Genomic DNA, 11,179 nt, shown 5'->3' with positions numbered 1-11,179 from the left:
TTTTTTTATTAAAAAATTACTCTAATGCCTATCTGATCTACGCCACTGGTTGAAACTAAAACATTTAGGTAGCTTTATTGAGAGATTTTGACACCGATATCTTAAACAGTCAAAAAACTAAAAATTAATTTCTTAATTTTTTTAAAAACTTTAACCCCCTGTATGTTGCTTCTGAGGCATTTCCGACCCATAGTGTCTTATATCAAAAGTTATATTTGAACGTCCCCTATCATCCCCCAAAAGCATGACCTTCTTATAAAAATCACCCTTTATATTCTTTTACCATATGTATAAAAAGAAAAAAATATTAAGCTGCAATATATTGTCAAACGAAGAGAATTCATTAAAAAACATTTTAAATTTTATTTTATTAATATAAAAATCACTTAAAAATATTCGTTCGGTATACCAGGTCATTTACCCACAAATTGTGTAAGTAACAATTTCCTGATTGCATGATGAAATAACCAAGTCATTTCCATCGTAAAAAGATTGCAAAAGTACTTTGTCGACAGAACGATGGTTTGGAAAAAACCGGAAATTCTGCTGACAAAGAAAATTAACACTAGGGTACGACGAACGAAATTTGGCAGAGTTACGACCGGGTCTCGGCAAGAAGAGGTAACCGAAAGCAGTGCGGAAAAGCTTTGTGAAATGTTTGCTCCAAGAATAATAATAATGTAAGTACAACATTTTATCATATCGAAGAAGATCACAATTATTGTCACTTTATTAAGTTACGTAACATTACTTTCACTTTAATTATAGAATTCGCTACATATTCCCATGTACTTAAATTATTAATCCTGTTATGTAGATCTTAGTTTATCTCTTGTCAAATTAGCTCTTTTATTTGGGTAACTCTACTTAAATCGTTATAATTATATTTTGCTGTCAATACAAGGTATTTAGTAAACTATATTTTGTTTCAATGCTAAAGCGTACCTTAAGGTCCCAGTTACATACAATGTATGTAACCGTCACACGGCCTTGTCCTAGACCGGGCCAACCCCCGGTGTGACATATGGTGGAGGTGCCGTCCCTTTTTCCTTTTTTTTAGCGAGACATGTTAGTTTTTTTTTACTATACAGTTTAGACATAAAGTGGAGGCACAGTTTATTTTCTTTTCTATACAGTATGATTAAAAATTTAATTAAGATCTTTTATTTTTATTTTTGATTTGCGACATAAAGAGGAAATGACAGAATTAATAATTTTAAAAAATAATTTAGAGATATAAAATTTAATACAATAATTGCGGTCTTCGACATTAAGGTCTATTTTATTTTTTTTTTTTTTTGACATACTTCAGTAGATATATCGAATATATGTGAATATAGGTGATACTTTAAATTTAAGTTTTTTTTTTAATTCAGCGAATTTTATTATTCCATTTATTATTTATTTCATAATTTATTTATTTTTTTTAAATAATAATAATGGGTTGCAAAATTAGTAAAGAAACCGTGCAATCCAAAATTAATCGAACAGAGCAATATATCATAAAATTATTCGGAAATTAACGAATAAAAATAAATACAAAAAAAATATACAAATAAATGTCGTTATTCTGTTAACGCTAATGAACAAAGACGGGATTGTAGCCCGCAGTAAAACAAAGAATAAAGTCGAAAAACCAGGTCCCTTAGATTTTTCAAATATTTCCGAATTTAACCCCAAGCACCAAAGCTCGAGTGCTAATGTATTTGCTCCGGCAGTGTCATTAAAAAGGACACCACCAAATTTAGCGAAAGTTTGTGGTAGCCAATTTACATTTGATTTGCCATTACACAAAACAGGTAACACAAAAAGCAGTTCTACACTAAACCAAACACCGAGATCCTCGACACCCAGACCTACACCTACAAAATCAAACGATATTTTAAATTTGAAACAATCAAACAAAATAACACATTTTCAAGAGCCAAACCCAGATTTTGACTCACAAGAAGATACACTAGTCCAAGACACATCAACACTAAACACGACTTCAGAAGAAGTTCGATCCACGGACACAACTGCACACGCTGGGCAGAAACCGAGGCCCTACCTAGCGGAAAAGCAGGGCCTGTAGCCAGATTTATACTAGAAAAAATAATAACACGACACGGTGCACCAAAGCATTTATTAAGCGACAGGGGTAAAGTTTTCCAGTCAGAAATAGTACGAGAACTTTTAAAATGAATGGGCACAGCTAGTCAGTTCACGACCGCTTACCACCCTTCGACTAATGGTCTAACAGAACGGCTCAATAAAACTCTAGCGGATATGATTGCCATGTATACCAATACCAACCAAACAAATTGGGACCAGTATTTACCCCATGTGACATTTGCTTACAATACATCGAAACAAAACACTACAAGGTTTTCGCCTTTTATGCTGGTATACGGCAGAGAACCCATCCTACCGATCGAAGCAACCCTAATGCCGCCTCCCAACCCCCAGGACAGTAGTGAAATAAGAGATAAAGCACTACTATTAAGGAATTTGGCAGTGCAGAATATCCAGAGGAGACAGGGTATCGATAAACTACGCTACGACACCAAACATAGACATATAGAATACGCCGTAGGAGACCAGGTGAAAGTATTCACCCCTATAAGAAAAGTGGGGAGAAGCGAAAAACTACTTTTAAAATGGTTCGGTCCATACTATATAACTAAGAAGACTTCAGACGTAGATTACGAAATTCAAAAGGGTTCAAATAAAAACGCGAAAAGAGATATAGTTCATGTCAGTAGAATACTCCCTTATAACGACCCCTGGACCCCAGACGCGACCCCAAATGTACAATAATCGCCATAAAAATCGAAAAACTCTGTAATGTAAATACGTGACATATATAAATTTATATATATAGTACCTCTTATAGATTCTTTTTTTTTACGGTACATGTTCTATATTACAAAATATATACGAACATTTTTTTTTCTTTTCTTAATGGATTCTGTAAACAGGAGATACAACTCAACTTATTTATTACATTATTTTTAGCATCTAAGATAAATATCATGCTAATCATAAATATCATGACCGCATTACAATATGCAAAATAATCAAAAATAACATATCACTACAAATTAAAGAACCTAAGACTATAGTCGGTTAATTAGTAACTTAAGGTGTACAAAGCGAAACCCTACACACTTAAATTCCTGACGACATAGCTTATTTTTAATTCGTAGCAATATATAGTTATAAAAGCAAAAAACGCTAAATGTTTAATATAATAAGTATAAGGGGTATATATAACGGATATATAGATATAAATAGATAATAAGTTCATGCAATACGATAAGCTCATAGCTTGGGAAATATTATTTCATTATATGCATGAATATTATAGTATTGTTACATACGGTTAGATTAGGTTTGATTTGAGTGGGACACCTGGTCCATATTGACTCACTCCTAAGTTTATTACATATAACTAATATATAGGTTAATTCATAGACAAAGGGAATAACATTCATATTTTAAATGAAATAAATAAATAAAGAAATTAAATACGTATATATATAAACGTTAAATATATACTAAGTATAATAAACTCAAAGTAATCAATAGGTATATTAAATTAACTTTAAATAAGTAGATAAATGATTAGTTTAGATACGTAAAGAAACAAATATACATAGAGTACAAAATGTAATATAACGCAAAATACCTTACAAGTTAATTTGAGATAATACAGACGACATAGGCTATAATAAATTACTTTATAAATCCTTTAGAATGGTAGGATATATAAAGAACACTATTTAAAAAAAAATATATATATATTTTAATGCTATTATTAGGTTAATCACTATGGTGCTAAATCAGGCGCAGAACATGAAGGAAGAACAAGATTACAGAGTTGAGGTAAGCGCGGGAGCTTATTGGAAACCACTCCCAGCGACAAGAATCTATGAAGCTACAGTACCATTGACATATGAAACGGAATGGACCGAGGATACCGATGACCACACGATGGATGTAGGAAATCTCAAATGCAGCCAATTGCAAACGAACGAATGCTTCGTAATAAATAGTATAAATGGACTAAATAAAGCATTCTTCAAAGAATTAACTTTACTTAACGAACACTGGGGCATAGCACCACTAAGAAACAACAAACCATCTAAGAGAGAGAAGAGGTCTCTAGACTTTATAGGCTCAGGATTATCATGGTGTTGCGGAGTGGCAACATTGCAAAAACTAAATATGGTCGAAAACTCAGATGACGAGATCAGGAAAAGGCTAGACACAATGTCACAGGGACTGTCCGATACCGTAAAACAAATGAGCGAAAACTCCAAACACTTTCAAGACTATGAGAAATTAGTCGCAGCAACGTTCTCGGACACGGAGCTAAGGATAAAGAGCATAGAGAGGTTCACTAAACAACTGGAAAATAAGGTGGCAAACACGACAAACGAACAGGAATTACTAATAATGACAAACCTCTATAACGGATATCTAAACCTAAAAAGGATGGTATTACTAGTAAGGACTCTCAGGAGACAAGCTATCGTAAATTCATGTAGACACCATAAAATACCGGCGGAAATTGTCAACCCGCAAGTCCTAAAAAAGGATCTGGAGAATTTCGAGTCAAAAATCGCAAATTCAGAACAAGGACTGGCCATCCCTATATCTGAACTAGCAGCATACTTCGAAATGCCCATATGTGACTGTTCCTTTACAAAATCAAGTATATATGTTCACATAAAAAATGCCAATAATTAAGAAAAACAGAAATTGGCAACTACTAGAGTTAATAACCACACCCTTTGCTTGGTATAACCAGACCTGTATTATACGCCACCAACCGCTATACATTGCAGTGTCCAAAAACGGAAATAACGAGGGCGACTTAAGACAAATATCGGGGACAGGCCTACATGAATGTAAGCCATACCAAAATAAATTATGCCATTTACCCAGATTCTCAGCAGACATCCTACAAGGGCCTGAATGTGCGAAAATCCTATATCAAGGGGCAACAGTAAAAGAACTAAGCCAATACTGCCCAATGGACTGCCACTCAGCAACATCGATGACAATATCCGAAATTAAAGACGAAACTTATGTCATTACCCACCCGAAACAGGACATGACCATCTCTTGTGATAAAAGTAAGCCTCAGAAATTAGACACGACATTAGCACGTCACGGCTCTATCAAAATTTTCCTCCCATGCAAATGCCACCTCAGCGTAGGCAATGCAGTTATTATACCTGAAAATTTCCCTTGTCCAGAAAACATCACTACCAATGCAATAGTAACCCACATAATACCTGCAACCTGGTCAAATCTAAATTCCTATATCCTCAATCCCAACATTATTAGTACCCCACCACTCTACAAAAACATTTCCGAATGCCTAAATACAAATTGGACACTAGAGATACCCCATCTTAACCTCACATCCAGCGATAACACCTTAAAAAACATTCTAAAATCAGTAGAGAAAAACTATCCAAATGTAATCACTTATGGTGATACACATAGCTTTCACGGGGACTCATTTTTTCTAATTTGAAACATAACCATTTCAATCTTGGTAGCGTACATCCTAATTAAACAAAATAGAATAGCAATAGTAGCGGCAGTCCCACAAATACGTGGAGAAATAGACTGTCATGAAAAAAGCCCCTCAACAAGTGTTAATCACGAGGCTCTCTATATAATAATTTACACTTCATGTTTACTTTTCCTTCTATTCTTATTTACTTATATTTTATATATAACGCTCAGATACTTCAAAAACAAACCAAAAAATTCAACTACAACCCAAAATCCCATGTCCATTAGAAGTGCAAAAACATTTGACGAAACAATATTATACCCAATCCCCGACCCAGACAATGACCCCGAACTGAGCGTCGAACCAAACGCCATGTCAAGGTTCCGGCTAGATATAAAAAATAGTGCTAGCCTTTTATCACTGTCCCCTAGTAAAAAAGTAGATGCTAGTATAGAACGCATCCAAATAGAATAATTACTTATTATTTTACGCAAGCTTGCATATAGTTAGTATATACTGGGGCCCCTCTGAAGATGATACATTTCACCATGTTATTTAAGCCTTAATTGTAGTCATGACAATCTAAACAATTTAAGGATAAATATCATAGTAATTTGCAAATAACATCAGAAAACGTATAAATAATTTTGATTTACGCGCGTATATACATATTCGAAATGAAATTTATTGAAATAATAATATATTGAAATGAGATGATAATGGGGAAATATTATAAATATATCGCCGGTAGGCGAGGGACAGCGAGCCTAAGGCACATAAATATTTAAGTAGAAGCTAAAAAGAAAACATATTATTAAAAATAATGTAAAAGAAAGGGTCTAATTAATAATCTATAAAAGTTAAAAAGACATACATAAATAAAAGTTATTTAGAAGAGAGGGGATAAACAATTAATGAATAAAAAATATATTTTTTTTGGGTTTTCTATAAATAAAACACTTTGTTATCTAAACTCGAAATACAAGAAACTTCAAAAGATCTGAGACAAAGGAAAATTAATAAAATTTGATTATGAGTCAAATTATCCTAAAATATATAATACAAAAATTGCGAGGAAGTCAACAATTTCTCAAGATATAATATAAAGATTTAACATGATATCAAAATGATTAAATATAAAACCATTAAGCACCATATAATAGCACATACTTACACTTTGTTCTTTCTTACATGTAAACATACCATGAGATGCCACACGTACAAATTCGACCTGAACAGAAAATAAGGGTACGCTCCTACCAGAACCACAGAAAGTAGCCGCTGGAACCAGAACCAGAGCCAAACAGGAACACCTCACATCCGCGCACTGCCTTGTTGTCAGTCCTGACCATCCCAATCGCAGACAGGGTGATGCCAGAGCCATGGCCATCCCAGGACAAGCTAAGTTACCACTGCGCCAATGGTCAAAGTCCAAACTTGCCCGAACTCACGACGCTACCAGCAGCGGGTTGAAGTGTTCAACCTATGATCTCCAGTAGGGGATGCCAACATTACGAATCATGGATTCAGCTGAAGATACGGCAGGGGCCATCCATAAAACACAGTAAGCTTATGGGATAGCTCACTGGAAATGGTCAAGAAGCGACAAAACAAAAACCAAAAGTTTTGTCACGCCACAGCAGTTGCAATGAAGGAGTCTCTGTCTACAGGTTCCAGGAAACCGACGGCGTTGAAGGACTGGTACAAAACAAGGGAGAAGTCAGGCATACAAGGGGGTGTCATGTGATGTCGCAAGGGTTGCCAACGGACGAATGGAGGCGTCAAACCCGTAGGCGTTCCAGAAGAGGAGTCAGACATACATGGGTGAAGGTGTCCTAGGACGACACATGGAGGCGTCAAACCTGTAGGCGTCCCAGACGAGGGGCAGGCGACAACGCTATGAACGTCGCCACCTTACCCGGCGACCGGACCCGGATGCTGAAGACATTTTGTGTTCAGAGACTACGTAGTATTAAAAAATGTGGACATCAAAAGCGATAGTTACATTAATTGTAGTTAAAATTTAATGAATAATAAGGGTTCAGCTCTAATTAATTATACGTTATTTAGGTACATCGTTGTTCTGATCTTACTAATTGTAAATTTTTTTTTCTTCTGGGTCTTCTTCGATCATGATTTCGATTGTTAACAATAAAGCTGGAGGCCAGCTTTTCTATGCCCGGGGGATATGTCAAACGAAGAGAATTCATTAAAAAACATTTTAAATTTTATTTTATTAATATAAAAATCACTTAAAAATATTCGTTCGGTATACCAGGTCATTTACCCACAAATTGTGTAAGTAACAATTTCCTGATTGCATGATGAAATAACCAAGTCATTTCCATCGTAAAAAGATTGCAAAAGTACTTTGTCGACAGAACGATGGTTTGGAAAAAACCGGAAATTCTGCTGACAAAGAAAATTAACACTAGGGTACGACGAACGAAATTTGGCAGAGTTACGACCGGGTCTCGGCAAGAAGAGGTAACCGAAAGCAGTGCGGAAAAGCTTTGTGAAATGTTTGCTCCAAGAATAATAATAATGTAAGTACAACATTTTATCATATCGAAGAAGATCACAATTATTGTCACTTTATTAAGTTACGTAACATTACTTTCACTTTAATTATAGAATTCGCTACATATTCCCATGTACTTAAATTATTAATCCTGTTATGTAGATCTTAGTTTATCTCTTGTCAAATTAGCTCTTTTATTTGGGTAACTCTACTTAAATCGTTATAATTATATTTTGCTGTCAATACAAGGTATTTAGTAAACTATATTTTGTTTCAATGCTAAAGCGTACCTTAAGGTCCCAGTTACATACAATGTATGTAACCGTCACACGGCCTTGTCCTAGACCGGGCCAACCCCCGGTGTGACAATATTTTAATAAATTTTGTTACGATTGGCAAAGTTTATGTCCAGTCTTACCTGGATGCAGCCTTTTTACATAGAGCCTGAGGTTGCCAAAACTTGCAAAGGTTTTATTACTTTCTAGGCAAGGCACCGACAACGACTGACTGCTTCATTTTTTTTGGAGCCAAAATTTGGGCCATATCTGAATAATAATAATTGGATGTGTTGTATATTAAAGGATGTAAAAATATATATATATATAATTATTGTCATATTGTATTTTATCTGGATGTTTCTTTTTCACATTTGTTACGTTCGAAGTTGTGAAAAAGTTCATGTTACACTCTGTACAGCGATTTATATTAAAGTTTCTTTTTATAAATATGGGGTGAAAGGAGTGAATATAAGGCATATATCAATTATGTGGATCTACCTTAACGAAAACGAAAATGATGCGTAGCAGAAACTCAACTGTTGTTTAAACTTATAACTGACCAAAAATTTTTCAAATGTAAGAACAAGCCAAAATAAATAAATCATAATATTTTCTCAACAGCAAACAGCGATTTCCAACATAGAAGAATATTAAAGGTCTTAGATATGTCGACGGATTTCTACAAACAGCACACAACCTCTCGACTGTCTACGCGGTTCGCGACATTCAAATTTCATACATAACGTGTTTGCGTGAAGCTTTGGAATTGATAAGGTTACTCAGTCGCTAGATCCTTGGCTTCTGACACAGAGTGGCATCGGCAACATTGCAATTAGGCTGATGACAAGTTTGACAACTTCCGGTAAATCGCCCGTCATCACCCTTTTCGCGTCTCGTTCATCATGGTAAGGAGGTTTTACACACGTTTTTAGAAAAATTAGACAGGAAATGCTCTAAAAGTTTTCATTCTAAGCAATTTAATTATTTATGTTAATAATTTATTTTCCTGTAAACATTTTGTTATTCTTAAAGTCTTTGTTGTTATGCCACATGGTCTCTAATACTCACTAAAAGTCATGTAATTTTCAGCCCTTCCAAAGGTTTGTGGAAACAGGCCGTGTGGCCGTCGTCTCAGATGGCCCCAACAAGGGAAAACTTGTTAGCATCGTGGACGTTATTGACCAAACCAGAGTAAGTTTTCTTTGAGGTTATGTTCATCTTTTATCCGTGTGTATATTTTAACTGAGGGTCCAATGTTGGTCATCTTTTCTCTATGATGATCCCAAGTTTGATAGGAATTGCCGGCTGATACATATCTGAAGCCAAACTTGCTCTGAGTCATTAATTATTTTTCTTATATTTTAAAAGAAAGCATTGTATTTTGTGTTCTTTCACTCTCAAAACTTTTAGGTTTTAGTCGATGGGCCTGAAACCAATGTACCAAGAGGTCAAATCAGGATAAACCAGTTACATTTGACCAAATTCAGAGTCAAGTACCCTTTCACTGCCTCTACCAGAGTTGTTCGTAAGGCATGGAAAGATGGCCAGGTTCTTGAAAACTGGGAAAACTCAGTTTGGGCTAAGAAAATTGCTGCCAAAGAAAAGGTAGGCAATATATTATCACTGTTTTTATATTCATTTAGTAATACATGATGATCCATTTTTTGATAGGAATTGCCGGCTGATATATAACTGAAGCCAAAATTGCATCTGAATATTTTGACTGCATATTTTCCTCATATACATTAAAACAATTTTATGCTCAGCCATATTTTAATTTTTTTCAGAGGAGTCAACTTACAGACTTTGACAGGTTCAAGCTTAGGAGAGCAAAGACCCGCAGAAATAAGATCAGAACTCAAACATTCCTTGCCCTCAGAAAAACTGCTTCAAGAAATGGAACACTCTATGGCAAAAAAAAGATGGCAAAGGGAGGAGACAAACCAAGGCCATCCAAAAAGGTCAAGGTTGAGAAGGACAAACCTGCTAAGAAATAAAATTTGTGTTAAGAATGAATAAACACTTATTTAAAATTATTTTGTTTTATTTTGACAGAAGTTCTCTATATGTCTGTAGTGTTCAGTTTTCAAATACAGTTAGGTTGTGGTAGGTAGTCAACCTCTTGACTTTTAATTCTATTGAGGTTTTTTACATATGAATTCTTTTTTCCAATATGAATTAGTACATAAAGAAACTTATACACACATTGTGAGCATGTGATTGTTACATTATTGTTATTGAATGACTTGCATGAAAATTTTAAAATATAGTGTCCAAATTTTAGTGTGATCATTGGGATATTGGATCTACTGAGATTAAGGTAATGTTTGATGCCTGTATTTTAAAAATTAGAAACAAAATTCAAGATATTCAAAAAAGTTTTTTTTATTTTTTGTGAAGTAGGGCAATATAAATGTTATTTTTTCACCCTACAAAGGATTTAAAGTTAGTGATGATGTTTGGCATTTAAGGATGATGAAGTCTATCCTAAAAGTGGTTTTGACCATAACCTGCTGCTCTCTGGATATACTGAACAGTCACTTGCTAAGAAGAGGGAAATGTATTTGGTGTAATTTACTTAACCATAAAATTGACTGGCCATCCCTTTTGCAAAGGATTTGCTTTCATATACCACGCCCAGGATCTAGACAGTGTCCAGCTTTTAATTGGACGCAGCCAGGTCCAACATTCTGTACCAGGTCCTATTCACTTTATGTGTAAAAACCTTAACACTGTTGCTGATTCTTGTGATATTCACCATGACAATTTTTTTCTGCTCATCTGATTTTGGTTAATTCTTATCCTAAATTAGTGTTGGTTTTTTATTATATTTTCTCAAACTCACAAGTTTTTTTTTTGTTTTTT

The 11,179-nt window shown here is 34.6% G+C and overlaps 2 protein-coding genes and 1 long non-coding RNA gene across 3 annotated transcripts; all 3 read left to right on the top strand.

Moving 5' to 3' along the window:
• Nucleotides 1–326: 326 nt before the first annotated feature.
• On the top strand, nt 327–8,300 carry LOC126739234 (uncharacterized). The gene is made up of 2 exons (XR_007661577.1): nt 327–430; nt 7,873–8,300. It is a non-coding gene; the product is annotated as an uncharacterized LOC126739234 (long non-coding RNA).
• Nucleotides 3,774–7,588, top strand: LOC126739224 (uncharacterized). The gene is made up of 2 exons (XM_050444803.1): nt 3,774–7,079; nt 7,186–7,588. The coding sequence occupies exon 1, from the start codon at nt 3,814–3,816 to the stop codon at nt 4,732–4,734; it is 921 nt and encodes a 306-aa protein (XP_050300760.1). The 5' UTR covers nt 3,774–3,813; the 3' UTR covers nt 4,735–7,079; nt 7,186–7,588.
• Nucleotides 8,301–9,155: 855 nt separating the features above from the next.
• LOC126742024 (60S ribosomal protein L14) lies at nt 9,156–10,347 on the top strand. Its single transcript, XM_050448550.1, has 4 exons — nt 9,156–9,219; nt 9,404–9,505; nt 9,725–9,919; nt 10,102–10,347. The coding sequence occupies exons 1-4, from the start codon at nt 9,217–9,219 to the stop codon at nt 10,309–10,311; spliced, it is 510 nt and encodes a 169-aa protein (XP_050304507.1). The 5' UTR covers nt 9,156–9,216; the 3' UTR covers nt 10,312–10,347.
• Nucleotides 10,348–11,179: the final 832 nt, after the last annotated feature.

This window comes from Anthonomus grandis, chromosome 1, assembly GCF_022605725.1.
Source record: "Anthonomus grandis grandis chromosome 1, icAntGran1.3, whole genome shotgun sequence".
Taxonomy (NCBI): domain Eukaryota; kingdom Metazoa; phylum Arthropoda; class Insecta; order Coleoptera; family Curculionidae; genus Anthonomus; species Anthonomus grandis.
This window is presented reverse-complemented; position numbering and strand designations above follow the sequence as displayed.

What these genes read in the sequence shown, in the direction of transcription:
- LOC126742024 (XM_050448550.1), top strand. An exon ending in ACGTTATTGACCAAACCAGA is followed by an intron (nt 9,506 to 9,724) that starts GTAAGTTTTCTT and finishes CAAAACTTTTAG; the next exon opens with GTTTTAGTCGATGGGCCTGA. An exon ending in AAATTGCTGCCAAAGAAAAG is followed by an intron (nt 9,920 to 10,101) that starts GTAGGCAATATA and finishes AATTTTTTTCAG; the next exon opens with AGGAGTCAACTTACAGACTT.
- LOC126739224 (XM_050444803.1), top strand. Translation starts at nt 3,814, where the DNA reads ATGGTGCTAAATCAGGCGCAGAACATGAAGGAAGAACAAGATTACAGA.